This window comes from Uranotaenia lowii, chromosome 1, assembly GCF_029784155.1.
Source record: "Uranotaenia lowii strain MFRU-FL chromosome 1, ASM2978415v1, whole genome shotgun sequence".
NCBI classification, from domain to species: domain Eukaryota; kingdom Metazoa; phylum Arthropoda; class Insecta; order Diptera; family Culicidae; genus Uranotaenia; species Uranotaenia lowii.
In genome coordinates, this window is record NC_073691.1 from 117023380 (window position 1) to 117045465 (window position 22086).

The 22086-nt window shown below is 36.5% G+C and overlaps 1 protein-coding gene and 1 long non-coding RNA gene across 2 annotated transcripts in view; one reads left to right on the plus strand and one right to left on the minus strand.

Annotated features, from left to right (window-relative positions):
• The window catches only part of LOC129739306 (IQ and ubiquitin-like domain-containing protein), a 28737-nt gene extending 13846 nt beyond the window's left edge, over positions 1–14891 (minus strand). The window contains exons 1-3 of the mRNA XM_055730717.1: positions 14030–14891; positions 5481–5626; positions 4673–4735 (exon numbers count right to left, since the gene is read on the minus strand). Of these exons, the coding sequence (XP_055586692.1) occupies positions 4673–4735; positions 5481–5626; positions 14030–14475 (655 nt within the window). The 5' untranslated portion in view covers positions 14476–14891. The remainder of the gene's footprint in view (positions 1–4672; positions 4736–5480; positions 5627–14029) is intronic.
• LOC129739311 (uncharacterized) lies at positions 10121–11087 on the plus strand. Its single transcript, XR_008735817.1, has 3 exons — positions 10121–10620; positions 10685–10780; positions 10838–11087. It is a non-coding gene; the product is annotated as an uncharacterized LOC129739311 (long non-coding RNA).
• Positions 14892–22086: the final 7195 nt, after the last annotated feature.

Consider the following 22086-nt stretch of genomic DNA (forward strand, 5'->3'; position numbering starts at 1 on the left):
GCCAGCATCCAATTGTGAAGCTAACCAGAATAATGCTCATGATTTTTTTTCTTTCTCTGGGATTTTCATCCTGTGCGGATGATTTATCCCTTCGCATGTATTTTATAATAAAAACTCTTTTTACAACACACGGTTACTCGTTCTTCATTCATTCAAATGATTTCCCCCTGAATTTTTGCTCATTTTCACTTTTTCGACCATGTTTAAAAAATAACCATTATCCAAGTTCTCCTTGAAATCTCATTTTATGAGTTTTCACTGAAAACTCATAAAACGACTTGATCCACAAAACTTCGATTATGGTTATTTTTCAAGCATTTATGGTTCAATATGGCCGAGCGTGCACCTTTTGCCACTCCGTTTTCTTCCTGGTCTAGATTTTAGGTAGTCTAGCTTTTCTGGCCAAAAAGGGAACCATTTAAACCGCGTGAATTCATGGCACCTGCCGGTTGGGTGTCTGTCGCCGTATCGGATTGTCTTAAAATTCCGCAGCTTCCAACTGATAAATTCCTTGGTACCAATCGTCGTCGGCTGAATACTTGTCCATAAACAAATTTAAAACTTAACCCTTTAATGCATGACTTTTTTTTCGCGAAGGGAAAAAATTTTTGACTTATCAAATTGTCTTCATTCAATTCAAAAACATAATTTGAAACGATTTCATGATAAATTATATTTTTTTGTATATCTTTATAGTATGTTGTTTTAAAACAACATTGTGCACTCCATGGAGATTGATGGTTCCTTTCAAAAAATGTATTTAAAATAAAACAAATTGATTTTATATTATTAAATTGAACATTTATTTGATGGTTCTTATATTATGGATTATGATAACGATAAAAACAGTTGTTGGTGGTTGTGTCGCAAAGTGATACTTGGCATTTCTCGCAAAATCGTTTTGTAAACCCTTTGCAATCGGCATATTTGCATCTTGCTTGCTTGTTTTTCCAAATTGCCCAATGAGAAGTTTGATCAAATTTTACGTTTTGAGGTGGACCAGATTGGAATGGATCACGACGTACTCGTTTGAGAGGTTGATCCTTCCGTGGGCGTCCTTTTTTTGGAGAGTTTTCACCGATCTTACACAAAACTTCTGCCAACTGAAACCTGAATTCCCGTAGCATCAGTATTTTGGTATTTTTCGGATCACGACGAATAACTTTCTTGTAGACCAGCCAAGAATTGATGATTGCCATATCCAAAAAATGATAAAAAAGTCGAGTGGTCCATTTGCGACTCTTAAATGAAATTTTGTATCTGCCAATCAAACTGTCGAGTAGGTCTACACCGCCCATGTGCGCATTGTACTCCTGAACTGCTTTAGGACAAGGAATGGAAACTCTAATATGCTGTTTCTTATCAAATCGGCTTATAGTACCAACTGGCTCTGCTCCAACGTAAGAAGACAGCAAAGTGACCGGTTTGTTGTCCTTCCATCCAACAACACTGATATCGATTCCATCAATGTTACACGTTCTTTCTTCGAAATATCCTCTAGGAATCTCCTTTTTCGTCAATTTTTGCTTATCCATAAGCTGACAATTTCGTAAACGATTAGTGCGCACTGTACCTAATGAATAAATACCTTCTTTCGCAAGGTATGATATCAGTGGGATAGACGTGTAGTAGTTATCGAAATACATTATATGGTTCATATCTCTTGGAACATTCCGACACAATCGCACTACTACGTTTCCAGCTTCACCCAAATTTGGTTCTAAAGAGGGCGACGATTTTGACCCAGATCCAGTAAAAATTTCGAATTTGTGGGCGAATCCATCCATTCCACAAAGAACGAATAATTTGAACCCCCATTTGTGGGGTTTATTTGGTAAATATTGCTTCATATATGAGCTCATTTTCGTGGCGCACATTTGCTCATCTACTGAAAGCTTCTGCTCGAAAGGTAAATGACCGTAACGTTCGTTAAAATGGTGAATCAATGGTCGAACTTTGGCTAGTCGATCGAATTGTGGATGATCTTTCGGTAAAATTTCATCATTATTCGTAAAATGAAGATTTGATCGAATGCGTTCAAAATCATTCAAACACATGGCTGACCTTATTGGTTCATATCCAAAAGACGCATTCCAATAAGAACGTACATTTGAGCAATTCATGACTGAACTATAAACGAGAATACCAACAAATTTATCTAAATCAGATGTGTGCATAGAAAATGTGTTGGCAATATTCTTTTGCATGGCATACAAATTGCTTTCATCAACAATTTTTTGTTTAATTTCGGGTCCAAAAAAATAGGAAAAAAACTCGTAGGGGGTTTTACATCCCAATAATTCAACGGGAATACTACCTTGAGGGCCAAATTTTAGATCACTTTGGTTGAGCATAAGATTTTTTTTGAGCCACTCTACATTCAAAGGTTTCTTCCGACTTGACTTAGAGCTACCTGATGTCTTGTGTCCATCGATGACTTGTATGTCTATCTCGTCCTCTTCAGTATCATCATCCGTAGAACAATGATTTGCGTCGTGACATGCCTGAAGTTGCTCATAGTCTGGATCAGAGTCCGAATCATCGAATCCATCTTCCGAATCTGATAAGTTCTCTAAATATTTCTGCAGTTCTGTATCACGCATCCTTTAAATAGAGAACAAGAAAAGCATATATGACACGTTTTAGACATTTGTCAATGAATCTCAATGGAATGCATAATGTTGTTTTAAAACAACATCATGATTTCTGCTTATAAAATCGACATATGGAGTTTTTCGTTCAAATCATCTACCAAAACACGTTTTTGATATTAAAACAAACCATTTAATATATTTTTTGCAATTCTTACCTGGTGAATTGAACAAATACGTTGCACTTTACGAGCGGGAAAAAAATGTTTACTACGGAGCTCAATTTTTCGGCACTTGAAGTGAAATTTCTCTGATGTAAACAACAAATAAGTGCTGCCAGTACCTCAGCTAAGCGTGTTTTAATCTCAGAAATAAGTTTTAAGAATAAATGATATGAAAATTTTCAATATTTTCAGAGATATTTGAGTTTTTATTAGTGTTGTTTTAAAACAACACTATGCATTAAAGGGTTAAATAATTTAGATTATTCAAACAAACTCACCAATAATCCTTCACGTTATTGAGCCGGCACAATGTTATCCATCACTGGATGTTTCAATGAAAATTTAATCAAAATCAAAGAATTTATTCATTGGTTCTGGCACAAATAATTTTCTTTTGATTCAAAGTACGGTACAGGAGTTCGAATTTCTCTTACATTAACTTGAAATACCTAATTTTCTCTCGTTTCGATCGAAAAATTATTTTATTTAAAAAAATAAAATTTAGAAACGTTAGCACCTGGCACCTTGATTCAAAAATGTATTTCTTTTGATTCAATGCACTAGTTTTCTCTGCATGTATGTACCAATGTACTATACTTGCAGAGACTACCAACCACACAGTCGGACAATTCAAGACAATTTTTGGAAAAAAATGTGAAAAAGGGCAAATCTGAGCAAAATCTTGGCCAAAAACATATAAAAGAAAAAAGAAAGATAATAACTTGAAATTTAAAGTTTTCATTGAATCACAGCAGCAGTATTAAAATCGTATCTAAGGGTTAAACATAAATTTAGGTTCATTTCAAAATTGTATAAAAATCGATTTTTCGAACACAAATTTGCAAAGAGAAATATGAGTGTTTTATATGATTTAGCAAATAATTTTTTTGAAACCGGGTCAAATCCGGAATGTTTTGAACAATAACTGGCCCGGTCAGATTTGTCTTATCTCGAATACTTGATTGGATTTAGCCTTTAGATATTTCAAGAAAATTAAACGATAATTAAAGTATAAAGCGATACTTGTCAGCATTCACTGTACGATCTACAGTAAAACAATAAGTTTTTGATGATTGTGTAGCATTTTCAATATTAGTTTTAAATATTTTATAAATTATCAGGAATCAATTGAAAAATTGGACAATAATGTTATTGTATAAATTTGAAAAATAAATATTCGGAATATTCGGCCGAATACTTAGCTCAACTATTCGGTGAGCCGAATATTCGGTCTAACAGTTTTTGGGCGATATTCAGCGCTAAATATTCGGCCGACGGAATATTCGATACATCTCTACTACATATATTGTCAATGCAGTTGAAATCCGAAGTTTTCGCGATAGTGATTGGCAACTTTGCCAACAAGCGACGTTCTTTTGTTTGGTTCCGACTATAGACACTATAATTTCATATAGCCTGGCAAAGAGACTGACAGGAGCCAATCGAACTGTCATTAGCGGGAGCCAATCGAGCAAACTTTCTAAATATTGGAAAATCATGGTTGAAGTATTGTGATTCACTAAGCTTTTTTAGCTTTTTAGTGACATTAACAAAAGTTATTTAGCAGAATTTTCACTATTTTTTCACCTATACATTATAATATATATTTTTAAAAGCAATTTCACGTTGAAGTAACAAACATAGCAATTAATATAAGAATCTAAGAAACTATTTTTTATTTTGCAACTGGAGAGAGCTATGAAGAGCTTGAACATTTTTATAGGATGCTCGATTGGCTCCGCGCGAATGATCGTTCGATTGGTTTCCGTCATTCTCTTTGCCAGACTATATGAAATTATAGTGTCTATAGTTCCGACACTCGGAAGATTTTTGAAAGATGTCTGGTCAACAACTTACCATCAAATTTGATCCTTTCAAGCGGTGGTCCGGTTTGGGTGTAAGCATCGTGATATTCAAGCTCTGTAAAATCCCAAGTAACACATATTAAGCTAATAGCATTAGGAAGTTATTATTATGGTTTTACTATGGTATTTATGATATGTTTTATTATAGTCATGGAAAATGCTTGTATTCTTGTTCCAACTATTTGTTTTAAGGTAGTTTAACTACACGGATAAAAAATGTAACTACTGGTTGTTATTAAAATTCACATGGTCAGGACAACCATGTCACTGATATAGAATAAGATCTCACATATTGTTAGCTGAACATTGAAATTAAACAACAAGTCAACTTACATGTAAGTTAAATTTAGCTATACAGCATTTCTCAAAAGTCAAAGGCTATAATAGAGAGATAGCTGTTAATTTAGGCTATTTTAATTAAGTTATTTAAAAACATACAGATAGCGGTCTATTATGTTTGATTGGGCATCAATTTTTTTTCAATTAGCAGCATTATCTACACAGTAAACGAAAATTACCGAGTTCGGTAATTTTTTTTACCGAAATCATAACATGTGTAAATCGTTAAACTGTTCGGTAATTTTTTCGGTAAAAAATAAACGAACATCGGTAAATAAAGAATCGATTTACCGATGTTCGTTTATTTTTTACCGAAAAAAATACCGAACAGTTTAACGATTTACACATGTTAGGATTTCGGTAAAAAAAATACCGAACTCGGTAATTTTCGTTTACTGTGTAATATATAAAGATGAGTTTATGTACCTACTACATATACTCATTCTGAAGTTTGTACTCACTGGTGACTTTGTCTATGTATCCACCTAGAAAAGGTTTAACGATCGCCAGGTTTTCGATTTCTACTACAAGGTCACGGCTAGTGTTTCCCTCCAGGGAACCGTCGGCAGGAACTCGTACCGTAATAATGTCCGGAAGGCTGAGGTTGCTAAAAACGAGTAATCCAAAAGGTCATACATTAGTTTGGAGCACTGAAGATCGTGTTGCGTCGTTATTTGATGAACTGATTAAGGCCTATGGCATAGTGAGAGCGATGCGATGCGAATTTACGGACGCAGCCTGTGCGAACTCGAGATGAGGAACAAATTGACATATGCTTTGCAGCGTTGAGTATGTCAGATTTAAGGCATTGAATCGCATTAGCCGCATCGCATCGCATCGTATTCACTATGTCATCGGCCTAAGACGAGTAGGGGAAAGCCGGGTAAGACGGACGGTCACCCTGCGATAAAATAGCATTAGAAAATTAGATTTTTTTTTCATTGCAATCTTTGTGCAAATTGGCAGTTTAGGTTGTTTGCTATCGCATTTACCATTAGAGCAAACGCACCAATAAGTGAGTATACGAGGCCCGATTTTGCTCATTTCAGAGGACCGGTTTTGGTATACACACTCTTTCGCGCACCGGGCGGTAGTATTCAAAGTATGCATTTAGCATTGCACTGAAAAATAAGAGTTACAAAAAATCTTGATAAAATTATTTCGGACCGAGTAATCTGAGTCTTAAGATTGTTTTTGGCGGTGATTCGAATGGTTAGCTTCTTTCCGCAGCAGGTTCAAGCAGTATCTATCGACCAGCAACCGGATCCAATGGCGGGAGCAGCAGGAATTTCCGGGCAGCAGCAGCTGGAATCATTTGAAAGTTAGCGGAACCTGCGCGAAATATGCCAGCTGCTGCGGAGTTCCGCTGGTTCCACTATCATGCAGAAGGTCTTCCGCCGCTGGTCCCAAGTTCCGGCTCCAGTGAGTCAGAACCGCCCACCCTGTTGCAGCGAGATTGAGGACCGTGTTGAGCCTCAATGGAATTTATGATCGTTGGAGATACCAGACATGTTCCAACAGCTTCTGCTGCTGCGGTTGGTTGGGACTCCGGGGAAATCTGCAATGATGACCACTAACCGGATAGTCGGCACCGAACCGATCCGTCATTGAAAAGCCGTTCACCTCCAGCATCAGGTTCTAATTATTTCTCCTGCTCTTCTTCTGCAGCAGCCGATTAGCGTTGAGTATGTTGCGGGGAAAAGCTCAAAAGAAAGTACACCACTTATTCCTCCTGTTTGGAAAAAAAAACTCGGAACGACTCGCAAATTTCTCTGCGCATAATGAAATGTAAACAAACTCTACACGCTGAACGTCGTTTGTTTAACTCCAGCATAAACGGCAGAAATTTTTCAGTGCATGTTTGCTCTCGCCCCTTTCTTGTGAGCAAATTTGGTGATTTTATCGGTCCCGACGGCAAGGGCCCTATTTTGCTCACCTTCATACTAACCCCCGGTGCGGTATAAAAGTGATTAAACTCGTGAGCATTTTCACTTTGCTCGCGATTGCTGCGGATGCCCTTAGTATTAATAAATTTCCTTCATCAACACTGTTCTTAGAGCAATTTAAAAGATGCTAGCAAATTAAACTTAAAAATGGTCGGGTAAAACGGACATTGCATAGAAATGTTAGATATTGCCGGAATAATTGCTGTTCAAGTAGGTACATATTTTTGTGAATTGAGCATTTAAGAATGGAAATGGAATGAAAAAAGTTGACTTATCTCCAAATGATGAAACGCCCGATCCTCAGCTCAGCCTCACTTTAGTTCAGGTTTTGCTAAGTGTGTTGTGGCCTTGGGGATGTTGACATTTATTTCAAGTCATCAGATGACTGAGAATCGTACGCCAAGGTACATAAAAATATATATAAAAAGAGAAGAAAAACGGGAGAAATAAAATAAGGAAAAAGTTTTCGCACGGATTAAGTGAAATGTGATGTGCTTAATGCTATTTTCCCTAAACGTTGGAATAATCCTAGCTCAAACTAATTGTGTAGCAGATGATTGTAAGTGTCGTAACCCTAGGTCAGAATCATCAGCTATCAGGTTGTCGATTTCAACATTTAGAAACAGACTTTTCCTGATAGGTACATATTCTCGACCAACATTGCTACCATTCCCATACCATTTTTCTTTTTCAATTCTAAATTGACACATGAGTCTTGTCGCCATTTTGATCCAGCCGCATTGGAATAATTTTCGGCAATTTTCTTTAAATCCCCCAACAAAATTTTGATCACCTCCCGAATTCGTCGCCACTTTAATTAAAATATTTTTTTCGGCAATTTTCTATGAATCCCCCCAAAAAAAAATTGGATGATTTACCGAATTATGGGAACACAAGAAAACATTAAACAACTGCACTGTTTCGGTATACGCACGAAAACATAAAAACTGAAAAAATACACCAAGTGAGCGTTTCCCGGTCCGTCATGTTGTTAGCAAAAAAATCAATGTCCTGAATAGGTCGCCAATTGTGGAGGTTATCCTGGTTCGGTGACTGAGTAGACGTCCACTTAATGCTTAATGCTCGATTTAAAAATAAGCCTTCGCAATTCATAAACCACAAATACACATCCACTGGAGCATAGGGGAGGAGAATGATATGGAGATATTTTAGCCTCCTTTACTCTATCTGTTTGAAAAGAGTTTAGTTCATTTAGAAATGGGACAGTTACGAATGCGTGCATCTCAAAAACCATTCGTTTGATCTTTGATCAAAATACTTTCTATGAAGGAAATGAAAATTCATGAAAAAATTGTGCTACTGAATTGATATTCATTACGGTGAGTATCAACTTCAAATGATCATCTGAAAACTTGCAACTCTGATTCCAGATGAGGAAATGGAAAAGAGAGTTGTGTATGATCGAATAATTCCCTAAACCTGGCTCGCGAACGTTTCGGCAAAATTCCTTATATAGGAAGGACAAAATATTTTTCATAATTATTCATTTTTCATAAGAAAACTTTATTTTTATTTATTTTCGTAGTATTCCGTCTCACGACATAACTTGGTAAACAATATTTCTCCAATTAACTCGGTACAGGGCAACCGTTCTCCAATTTCTCGAACGTCCCACATTCGCCAGAGTACACCCACTTGGTCTAACCACCTCGCAGGTTGCGCCCCTGCTCGTCTTGTTCCTACCGGATTCGTAGCAAACAGCGGTGCGTAAACTCGCTTCAGAAAGAATCATTCGGCTGATTTCTTCCGAGTTTAACTTGTTGTGTGCAGATTGATTTTATCTTCGTTACGTGATCATTACGTGAATGCTCACAAAACGAAAAAACAGTTCTGCATTGATGTTTTCCATGCCTCGCAGGAATAAAATCCCACCAACGAAACAACAGAACGAAGCTTACCGTACACGAATGCACACGAGCGATCGTAGCCCGACGAACCGAGTGAACATTGCCTCACACCCTTCTCCCGCTCGTTTCCCGTTCCCTTGTATCTATCACTTTTTGCCATGCCCCCCAAGCATGGAAAAAATCGCATCGATGCATCATTCATCGGTGGTGAATTCGTTCAGTTTTAACTGCCAATCAAAGCTATCAGAAATGGAAAAATTTCACACACCAAAATGAACGCTTACGATTGCAATCCCGAACGAATGAACTTTGACAAGCTTCGGATAAACGAACCGGAGCACAAAGCATTCACCGCAGTAAACTGGATCGCTTTTTATTTTCACCACGGACATTCGAACACCCAAAATAATTTAGAAATTATTTTTACGGTATTTTTCACGTAAACTAAGATTTTGATGCATCATATCGATTCTACGTGAATTTTGTAGTAACCCCAGTGTAGCGAGAACGCCCCGGTAGCAACTACTTTACTTCCACATAACTGACTCATGAATTTCACGTAAAGTCTATGTGGATGATTTCAAAACCGTTTTGTGCATTTTTCTCCAGCGTGTGGTGGTAAATTCAAATAAGAATATGGAATTGTGGTCCGTCAGCTTTTTTCCATGTTTTGATTTTTTTTCGAAGCCGTTATGCCTGTTGTCATCATGATCGGATATTCAACTGTTTTGGATTTGTCGTTTTGGTAAGTGATAATAATTCTTAATTGTAATCAGCTAATTTTTGTTTTTCATTTTTCTGATAGCAATGGCTCTGGATACAAAGTGCTCTGGATGTTGAACGGAACACATTTACGGAACCACAGACAAGGTAAAATATTTTTTATTCAAATAATACTTTTTTTTTTTATTAATGTACTTTTCAATTTTTACAGGATTTCAAAAAGAAAGCTGCGTTGTAGGATGTCCAGGAATAAGACTTATTATACTTAAAAAGTGTAGTGTTAAAGATGTGCAATAATAGTAAAATAAAGTTCATTCACAACAAAATTTAGTTTTTTAATCATCATGAAAAATAACAAAAACATTTAGAAAAAAAAAACACCTTTACTTTCATTCGGATATTAAAAACATTCCTCGTGGCTTTCATAAACAAACCGCATTGATCTGACAAAAAATTCACGTAAAATGTAGGTGAGTTCCATGAAGCACAAATTCTTATAGGGACGCGTTCACATATCGATTTCGTAGCATCTACACTGAACCGAATTGGGCGATTAAATTTATAGTGTCATTTTAATAAATCTTATTATTCACAGTCAAATTTTAGCTACTAAATTACCCTTTCAAAAATATAAGAAAATCCAATAAATTATATCTGGCTCACTCACTTGGTGAAATGTATAGGACAATCCAATAATTATTAAACTAAATAGGGTTATAAAATTTAAAGGGTCAATCTGATAAATCTTATCATTCAGTGTGTGATAGAAGTTAACGATAAATCCATTACGAAATATAGACAAATCCAATGAATATCAAAAGCTGTTATACCTAGGAAAACATATATAAAATTCTAATACATTTCATCATTCTGAAGTTAGTACACATGCTGGCGTGCCTGAGTCGTGATCCGTATCCGTAATTTGTTTGGGAAACATAATCCCAGAAGAACGATTGTTTGTGTTTTAGCCAGTAGTAATTTTTCGCCGGAGGATTTTACCAGTTGAGTGGCAGCAAAAATAACTTAAATTTCATCGCTGTGATATAAGCCAATCATTTATAAGCGTAAGTTAGAAAAGTGGAATGGCTGAACTTCTTGGTGTTAATATTTTCATATTTATTCTAACAGGTAAAACACGGGTCTTAAAATGAGGGACAGCAGCGAAGGAAAACAGATCCGGACTTCAGCGAGAACGTGCACGGTTCCATTCTTCGCCATGCATAGGTAGTTCATTTTTTAAAACATAATTCGTTTGAAACTTAATGCGGATTTTTTTTCCAGGAAACTCCAATCCACCAGAACAACAGCACCCAATCCGCTGAATCTGGATTCATGTACCAGCCAGGATCAACATGCATCAGGCATGAAACTGTGTCCCACCATCCATGAAAAGTGTTTGAAGTGCAGTGCAGTGTTACTTTTCAAATATCTTGATTTTTTAATAAATGTTTAAATAAAATAATTTTGGTTAAATTTGTTTATTTGAATAAATAAGATGAGAAATAGAAATTAAATTTCAGGTATATTTGATTTCAATGATGGAACCATTCATTACACTAGTTTAAATAATAAATCGTAATAATTCTGCTCTCTATTAACATTCATTGAAAATTCTGATAGAATAAATCATTTTTCTTCTGATAAAAAGTATTGGATTTTCTTTTAGTGCGAAAACACTAAAATTCCTAATAAACCTTATAGCCGGATTTTGTTCAGTGTACGTGAAAATCAATTGGATAAAAATAATGTAGTTTTTCACGTAGCCCCTACGTGAGGATTATTTTGGGTGAACTGATTCGCAAACACAATCACCAAACGATTGCAATCGCGATTGTATCGACGAATGTTTCGCAAAGGAATTTCCCGGTAAAGGATTAAGCCATCGGGTGTTTATTTTGCGGCTAAATTTGTGTGTTACGGCAACCGCGCTAGCCATTTGCTCTGGTATTGCATATCATCCAGGCGCATAGCTCACATGGATTTTATTTTTCTATTTAATCGACGTTTCTGCAAGTTTAGATTTTAAATTTGCCTGAGACGTCAATTTAATAGCTTAAAGATATATCGCAATGATAAAAAACATTTTTACATGGATTTTGGACAAAAATAGTGGCTCGAATAAAGCGGAGGATCGGATAACCGGATAACTATTTGCATACTCAAAGGCGCTTATCGGGCTCACTGTTTTCAAGGACTAAAATGAATGTTTTTTTAGACCAAAATTTGAAAGTAATTTATTGTTAGCTGTATTGCTTTCGTAGCTTTTGCTTAAGATGTGAAACAACTTCAAATGGAAAAAATACCTTCACTCAGGCAAATTCTTATTCTAATTTTCATAAGAACCGCTTTTTAGAGTGTAAAATTGTTTTTCATAAGAGTCTTATGAAATTCTTTCAGTTTTCATAATAATATCGTATGAAAAATAGAAGAAACGGCATTGTAAAAAAATAATGAACACATTTACTCATCCTATCATTCTATCTCATTCTATCTATTCATCTATTTTTCCATAGTCGCGTCGTACGGAGTTATGGAGTTTTTTTTGATAGTTCGAAGTGATTTTCTAAATGGTAAGTTTGAGTAATAGTTTATTTATTATGACGCTGAAAACTTTTTCATTCACTTATACTTTTCAGAAAATCACCGGCAAAATGCACAAGGTCAAAGGACCGGATGAGGAAGAAGAATTGTGTTGGAGGGAACCGGGTGATTTTGTGCTTATGTGTGTGACCATGGTATAGTTTCGATCAAATATGCCGAAAAAATAAAATTAAAAGTTTTATCCATCAAATTTCTTGAACCATTTACATGACATTTCCTGTTTTCATAAGACTCTCTTATGAAAAACAACAAAAGCTCATTGGAGAAGGTGTTCATCTGAAGAATTCATTCGCGTCATAAGACAATCTTATGAATTTCAATGATTTCTCTTAAGGCGCCACTTCATAAGAGAATCTTATGGCATACTTAATAGTATTTTTCTGAGTGTTGGTTTTTCAGATCAAATGTCTTTCAACAAAAAAGAGTACATTTGGTAAAATTTCACAAAGAAAAGAGTACGCTCATTTCTCGATCGAAAAAGAGTACATATACTCTTTTCGAGTTGCCGGGTGTGGACTAGGCTTAACACAAGTCATAATAACATCATAACAAAACACAACGTTGACGAGCGCGGGAGTCGTAACGCACAAATTTAGCCAAAAAATAAACACCCGATGGCTTAATTCTTTACCGGAAAATTCCATTGTGAAACATTCGCCAATACAATCGCGATTGCAATCGTTTGGTGATTGTGTTTGTCAATCATTTGCGAATCAATTCGCCCAATGAACGTCGTGGTGAAAATAAAAAGCGATTCAATTTACTGTGGTGAATGTGTCGTGTTCGGTTCGTTTACACGAAGCTTGTCAAAGTTCATTCGTTCGGGATTTCCAATCCGACCAATCAGCGTTCTACTGGTCACATAAGCATCGCCGATGCTACAATCGTAAAAGAAGCGGCGATTGAGAATCATTAGCGTTCATGCTGGTGAATAATTTTTTCCATCTTTGATGCCCCCATGCGTTGTCCGATTGATGTGTTCGGCTGCCGAACGAAAGCGATTTGAATTTTGAATTCGCAGAACTGAACGTTCGCTTCGCTGACGTTTCCCCCGATTGATGTTTACTTCTGCCGAGTTTACCCGAAGCTTACTTCCTGATGTTTTCCGAGTTGAACTATCGATAGCATCATTGCAGTTTGAGTTTAACGAAATAAAATCGTTCTGCAAAGAAGGGCATAGTGCGAGTATGTAGACTCGCGATTTTAACATCTCTGGTAGCGAACACCTGTTTTGCAGGACAGTCGTCCGGCATTCTTGCAACATGTCCTGCCCAGCGTATCCGTTCAGCCTTCACTACCTCCGTTCTCCTGCACGCCGCTAAAGGTGGTTCTTAACACTCGTCGCTAGAATAATCCGAGTGTGCGCAAGTCTTCCTCGAGTAATATCCACGTCTCGTGGCCGTAGAGGACAACCGATCAATTTTGCAAAATCAAAAAAAAACTTATGATACCTTAAAAATGTAGAAAATCTTTCCATTTATTTTTTTTTTCTTTTTATCTTTAACAATAAAGAAGTTATGAAGGAAAGAAAAAAAGTGGCCCATGATACCCCATTCTCCCTATTTTATTAGTCGCAGTTAAAAAAAATTGAAAAAGGAAAATGAAATTTTTATTCAAGTACGCCAAATAAGAGTTGTTGTTAAGATTGGTGCAAAGAAGAATTCTTTATATTTAAAAATAAATTTTGATATGTCTAATCAAATTTTCAAACCGGCCTTTTTTTTTATCAAATCATATTCTTAAAAGAGTCTCTTGATTCAATATACTTGAACCAAATTTCATAGTTTTCTTCTTCAAATGTAAAATATGATAGGTGTCAAGAATGTGATTTTTCATTCTTTAAAATAAATAAATAAATAGCGATTGACATACTTGTAGTAAACCTGTGGCTCCAGGCGAATGTTCTCCCGTGACGCATTCTCCGTCAATTCCAGATCCATATCAATAACCCCGTAGTCGTTATCGCATAATCCATACAGCCGCTGATCGTCGTCGAGCTGCCGGGCGCTTCCGGCTTTCTTCAGCACAACAAACGCCGGGTGGATTTGAAACTTTTCGGAAACGTCTTTTTTGACTTCTTCGATGGAGTAAATATTCGGATACGCATCGGTTACTATTTGAGATTTCAATATGCGGAACTTGACTGTGATGTCTTTGAGAAGGAGCATCTCTTCTTCTTCTTCTTCGACAGCAGCTTCTTCCTCTTCTGCTGCTTTTTCTTGCTGTTGTTCTTCGGCACCTTCGTCGACGCCTACTTGAATACCGCGTCCATTACTATCCGTCGCGATCGGTTTTTGCGGTTTTGGTTTGGGCGGCATGCTTGGATGGAAATTCGCGCGAACAAAGTACGAAACCCCAAAAGCAAAACGGAAGGATATTGCTTTTTTACCCTAATTATTAACTGACCACCAATTATAGTGTTTTCGTTATCTCCACTGGCACAGGGGAAAACTTTCTGAATAAACAAACAAAATCGTCACCCGGGACGATGCAAATATATGGTTGCTACATTCACCTCATGCTTACCCCCAACACTGACAACTTTTACAAGTTGCAACCGCCTGCTTGAGGTTCACCTCTTGCAAAACTGGTGGACTTCTGAATCAATAAACGAACACATTGCCAGCAGTTAGGGCAACACTCGTGGACAAAGTTGCTAATCTTTGTTCAAAATGATTTTTCACCCCCATCCTAATCACCGACGATTTAACTCCTCAATATAGAAAAGAAAGTCTGTTTTTTTTTTTACAAACGCCGCTTTTCAGCATCGAACGACGCATACCTAGTTTGTTTTTCTTCCCCTCTTTAGTGATCAGTTATTTTATCGGTAACCATTAAACAATCATCATTCGTTCTTAATGAAAACATTGCGCATAGACTGCGTCGAATCATTCGCATCTTCTCGACTCGCTGACGATCATGCTTCGCCACGAATGCTTCATGCAGCAAAACGATTTATAGGAACTCAAGAGGTGCCCAAAAACCAAATCTATGCCAATATTTGTTTATTTTCCTCTCAAGTTGTGTAAATTGTTTATCACGAATGGGTCTTCGTTTTTATCCCGGGAATTGTCCGACAGCATCGTCATCAACTCGCGCCAAATCAACTCTCGAACGAAAGGATTCAGTTGCGATACGAATGATTGCTGGAGTAAACAAGGTTAACAATGACTGAAAATCGGGAGAAGAAAATCAACAAGGAACGCTAGGCAACAAACCTGAGCTGAGACTCCCTAATAAAATGAGAGGTATAAAAAATGAGCAGCCGGTCGACGAACATGGTTGTTTTTAGAGTTTATTTTCCCAAAACAGAAAAGAGCTGGCGAAACAACCAGCATAATATCACGAACTAAATTTGGGGGAAATATGCATTTCGACAAGCAACTTGTAAAAAAAATCGCCAGAAACTTGGTGGATGAAGCACAGAAACTTCGATTCGACGATATTTTTTTTTTGAAAAAAAAACGGAAGAAAATAATTGTTATTCACTGCTTATCATATGCACAGCCAGTATTCAATATTTAATTTCGAATTAAATTTGATCCTGATTACAGCCGAATGTTTTGAAAAAAAAAATCTGGATTCCAGCTATCTGGATTGCTGGTTTCCAGCAATTTGAATTGCTGGAAAACAGCATTGCTAGTAAAATTGTGTTAGTTTCCAGCAAAAAAAAAAATGCTGTGTACTCAACGTGGCGAAGCAGATGTCAGTATGTTCCGCATCGCTCTCATCTTATGTCATCGGCCTATCGGCCTTACTATAAATTTTCTTTCGGCGTTTCCTTTGACTTGTATTCAACGTTGAACAAAACTACAGTAGAAGCCGGATGAATTCCATTTTTCTGTTTTTGGTGTCAGTTTGTTAACGTTCGAAAATCATAACAAAAGATTGATATTTTCAAACACAGCACTTCGGCTCAAGTATGTATTTTCTCATTGACGCCCAGTTCAGCAAGAATCCTTGGAGTGATAGTTGACGATCAACTTAACTTTATTGGACACGCAAATCGGGTTCGAAAGAACTGTCCGAACAAACTGAACATAATGAAAATCCTTAGCCAAAACTGTGGTTCCGCATCGCGTCCCGTCCTTCAAAGATTTCTACGCGCTTGGTTGCTACTGCTACAATTTTGTACGGGCGATGGAAGCGCTGCCAAATGTGGGTTAAGGTTTTGCGCTCGTACAAGTCTAGGTGAGGCAAATAGAAATTAGCTGCAGCATTTTTGCAGCATTTCTTCGCTTTTCGACAAAAAATTGAACAGTTTTGTAAAGAGTTGTAATCGATTAAGATAAAAATTCATGCCAGAATTCAACAAAATCAACAAAACTAATGTTTTATGTATAAGCACGGGAAATAATAAAATGGTAAAATTTACCGAAATAAAAAGGTGAATGCTTGTGAAATCCTAAAATGCAACTTTTTTCTCAACGAGGTGAGGTTTTTTTCTTTCTAAATTAACTAGAAATCGAAAAAAAAAACAAATTGAAGCTTTTGGCAAAGTTGTAAGTGATAAGATATTGGATAAGAGACAGGTTTTGAATGCCCATATCAGGCAGGTTAAATGCCTGTATCGAGTGAAATGACATTAGTCTTATAATTTTTTTTAACTTTTTATCATTGAAACATTAAATCTACGCTCTAATCACAATCTTATGGTGAAAACAGAAAAGCTTTATACTGATCCGATAAAAATACGATATGAACAATGTAATACTATCAAAGATGGTCATATGGCATGCCTAAATATGTTGAATGCAAAAGAATTAGTGATAACTATGATTTCGCCAAAATTTCAGCCTTGGCTTATGCTCAACATCCGTTTCTACCATTTTCAATTAAAACAAAATTCAAAATATTGCAAGCGTAAATAGAATATAAGTAAAAACATAAATATGCGCGCGCATATAGCTCGCCCAGTTTCGGAAATCGGCTATTTTGACTACTTTTATTATAAAGTTATGTTAACAAAAACTGTAAGAGAGGCTCTAACTTATATAAAACAGATGTCCGCTCATGTGCATATAGTTTTCAGACCCCTATCTATTGGAATATGGGAGAAAATGAGTACTTTCCTTAATATGCGCATTTAGCCCTCCTCTCCCCTACTAGTAAAATTTCGCGAAAACGCCAAATCAAAGAGCTTTACGCAAGGTTTGTTAAACTGAATGTTGGAATAATCTAACAACTAGTAATAGTTACCAGCACTAGCAACTATGAAAACCAGATATTTAAGTTCCTTCTCCTTGAACGAATTTTGAAAATTTTGAGAATAAGCGCTTGGCTGAAATAAGACAAGGATATATTTTATCACCGCTACTATTTCTCATCATAATGGATGAGATACTGACTGGATCTCAGGTGAAGGATTGCCGTGGAATTCTTCTAAAGCTTAGTACTTTTAGAAATGGGACACTTTCTTTTGCTGATAGCTCATTTACTAGTCATCCGACATTCAAAATTTTGACAGCATTTTGCTGCCTGTAAAAAGTACTATCTGACCTATTTTTTTTTCAATATTTAAAATGAATGCGTTTTGAAAATATTTAAGATGCAAGAGAAAAAGAAAAAAAAAAATGTTTTGCACAGTTTCCTTCAAATCCATCATTATTAAATTGATAGCTGACAAAACCGTTGATTATTCAAAGAATAACTGTGTATGAGTGGTAGAAAAGTAAGCCAACGCTGTCAAAAATGTCCACAAAGTTCAAATCAAGCATTTGAGTGAAGCACATGATCGGCAACTACGGTTAAGGGTCATCAGGGAATTTTCAATTTTGACCGAGCGAAAAACTAAGTGTAGATCGTTGAAATGTAAAAAAAACGATAAGCTGAAAGTGCTGCCTAGTTATGAGACATTCAAACCTAACCTAAAAAAAATTTTTGCTAGCTCCAGAGCTCGTAAGCTGTATAGCAGGTACCGAGGCTATGAGATTTTTGATGACAAAACTTATGAAAAATCCTATTTAAAACCAACTGCAGCGTTTTAATCCTATAACATGTCTGCACGTGGTTTCGAAATAAACAAAACTTGATTATTTTTGATCAACTTAAGCGTTTTTAATGTCTGACAGAGATTGAACATACACATACCAGATTACTCTTTTTAGGCTTTTAAAAAAAGTGGAAACCATAGTTTTCATTTTGAAAATTGTTGTTTTTACAGCTTGAATAGAACAGAACCATGACAATCATTATCCAATGAATTTAAATGTGACCATATAATTCATGGTAAAAAGTACATCCGAGCGTGAATAATTCAAGAATTTTAAACATTCCAAGTTTTTCGTGTACGAATGATTTGACGGCCGCGGTACTGTTTTTTCCTCTACACAATCGTCGGTCGGTAATTTTTAGAGGCATTAATTCGAAGTGTTCTGAGGTGGACCCAATGCATGGTGAGTTTAAAGCGAAATTAATAAGAAGAAACTATGTTTATTTTTATCAATTCTAGCAAAAAACCATCACGCACTGCGAGTGAGTGGATGCCTCGAGCGGCTAAGGAAAGCCGGAAAGTGAAAGACGGATCCAGCGAATAGCCGCAATCAATTAGTGTGAGTGAAGTGTTATTTTTTTTTGTTAAATAAATAAATGTGTATAAATCCATCCGTTTTAATATAATAAAATTGAAAATGATGACAAAACCAAAAATAAGTACAAAAACCCCACCATGAGCAAATATTTTTATTACAGAGGGTAAAGAATGAAAATCATCGGATTTTCATGGTTTTACTATGAAAAATTGGAAGCTGTTACAACCATGAACTTTATATTTTTGGGCTTCTCAATGTATGAAAAATCGCTATTTTTTACATTGTCACGCTGCATAACAATATCTACCCCTTTTCGTCAAAACGATGAAATGTATGGTCAAAAACTATGAATTCTAATGTGCATTCACGGTATCTAGGACGATGATGATCATTGTGTAAACCATACAATATATGGTCTGTGGAGCTGGCTTACTAGTGGCTAGAATATTTCTGACATTCATTTTAACAATCCTTGTGTAAAGCTCTTTGATTTGGCGTTTTTTGCGAAATTTTACTATTGCATGGTAAATTTTTCATAGTTACTAGTGCTGGTAGCTATTACTAGTGGCTAGAATATTTTCAACATTCATTTTAACAATCATTGTGTAAAGCTCTTTGATTTGGCGTTTTTTTGCGAAATTTTACTAGTTCATGGTAAATTTTTCATAGTTGCTAGTACTGGTAACTATTACTAGTGGCGAGAATATTTTTAACATTTATTTTAACAATCCTAGCGTGAGGCTCTTTGATTTGGCGTTTTCCGCGCAATTTTACTTTTGCATGGTAAATTTTTCATAGTTACTAGTGCTGGTAACTATTACCTACCTACTAGTGGCTAGAGTATTTTTAACATTCATTTTAACAATCCTTGTGTAAAGCTTTCTCATTAGGCGTTTTTTGCGAAATTTTACTATTGCATGGCAAATTTTTCATAGTTACTAGTGCTGGTAACTGTTACTAATGGGAACGTAACCTCCTACATTAATTCTTATAACCCTCTGCCAAATCCCATTGCGCGCTTACATATGTTTCAACTATCCTGTTGATAAAATCATACACACAGATTTCTTAATCGGCACTGCAAACAGAAACATGAACGAAACACAAGGCCCTCACTCGAGCCCGTGCGCGCCGCCCGGTGACAAAAAGAGGGCCGCCTCGGACCATTCGGAGAGCCGCCGCGCGCTGCATTGCTGTTCTTTGAGCCAAAGGAGAGGCCTCACACGCCGCTCGATTAGGACGCGCGAGAGCTATAGCTATATAGAGGCTATAGCCGTGCCTGTTTGACTCGGCCGCTCGCGCAGATTTCGCACCGCTCTTTTTTTTTAACTCAAAATTAAGTATGACCGAGGTTCAAAACATAGTTCGATTCTATGAACTTAAAGTTAAGTACCCTTTTTTCCTCCTTGCGATGGATCAAAACGGAGTTCGAACTGCGAACTCAAAATTGATCCCTTTTTTTCCTTCGGCGAGGGATCAAAACTGAGTTCGACCTTATGAACTAAAAATTGAACTCTCTTTGTTGGACTGAAAACACTTAGCGAGTTCAGTCCGAACCGGAACAGCAACCAACGAACACGTCGCAAAATTATGTCGTTCCGGAATAATTACCGGAAGACTATGAAGGAACTTCATAATGAAATGAAATGAATTGTCATCATATGGTGAGCGGCTTGGAATGTCCGGAAACTTCCGGATGTTGTTTACTTCCCGTGGGAAGTAACATCCGGAAGTTTTCATTGACCGGGAATGTCAAAACTTTCCACCGCTCTGTAATTGCAATGCAATGTACCGGAACAGCAACATCCGGGTACAACAAATTTTAATCATCCTTTAATTCCCTGAAAATCAGCTACCCTCGAAAAAAAAGGATAAATCCGAGTTCGGCTGCCGAACTTAGTATTGAGTATGCCTATCAGAACTTAGTTTTGCTATTGCCCAGTCAAACTCAAAGTTGAGGGAAGCCACCGAACTGCTGTTTTGAACCAAAAATACTTAATTTTGAGTTTAAAAAAAAGAGCGTGCGGATAGTGCATCGACGAGAACGAGGGGAAAAGATTGAGCGAGCGTGTTTTTGTTTCGAGCGAGAGCGCGTCAACGGCCAAAACGCAAACGAAGAAGTGTTTCGCTTGAGAGAAATGGTTTGCGTGTGCCGCGCGTGGCTAAAAGAGTGCGTTTTGTTGAACTCTGGCCTTCTTTAAAAAGAGAAGTAAAGGACCGAAAAGTAACAGAAATTGAAGGAGGAGTAAGCAGCCACCTAAAATACAGATTAAACAAAGTAAAACTTGGAAATACTGATAAATATCATGACTGGAAAAAGTGTGCGCCGGTCAATGAGAGATACCAAGAATAAAGCAGAAATTTTTCTAACAAAAAACAATAAATAATTTTTATTAACTTTTTCATGAATTATCATAAGATTACATTCATTTCCTCCTTAGAAAGTATTTCGATCAAACGAATGGTTTTCGAGATACACGCATTCGTAACTGTCCCATTTCTAAATGCACTAAGCTTTAATTACACCACTAGAATCTGTATCAAATTGTATTTCTTTGTCGAGACCGACCGACCTATCTTGAATCGATTTTCACCATATTTTCCTAACTTCAAACATTCCCTATCGGTTCCATCATTTTCTTCCACTAAAATTTCAACCTTTTTTTTCGCACGAAACATAACTCGATACCTACGTCGCTTACGAAATTAGTCTGTTAACTGATTTGTCGTTTCCCTTTGGTTCCCGTATAACTCTCTTCTTCTAAAACTCTATACAGTCTTTCTCTCAAATTGAAACGAACGCACTTGACTCCAAAATCTCCTGAGTACATGAACGGGTATTTGCCCTCTCACATATAAGGGTTGCCAATCTTCAAGTTGTTCATTTTTGGTCTATTCTAGCACAGATATTTTATCTCATATTATTCCCTACATTCGCCTCCGCCTCTATACTCCTGATTTAGTTCAAAATCTCGGAAGGTTGCCAATCCATTATCCACATTCATTTTCTTATCGGTTTACTAATCTTCCAAATTTTACTGAATATCTGAAGTTTGCGCTTTCATTTTTTAGTACTTAGGCTACCCGTCCAAGGGGTTTGCCTTTCTTCTTCATTTTTATGTTTAGCAGCTCCTCACAGGATTTGCATTCCCGTTTTCATTTTATTTCCTTTTCAGAATTAAGTTTTATTCCAATAGAGCTGCTTATCTCAGAGGTTTTCATTTCCTTTACCTTAAAAAAATTGTCTGTCACTCCAATGGGTTTTGTTTTCTGAAACTATTTTCTATTTTTTTTATTACATCATTACTTATAAGCATTTTCCCTTCTTCCATTTTTCGTTCTCCTATAATCACCTCTATTTTCCACTTTCAGTCAAACTCTTTCTGTATTTCTTCCTCT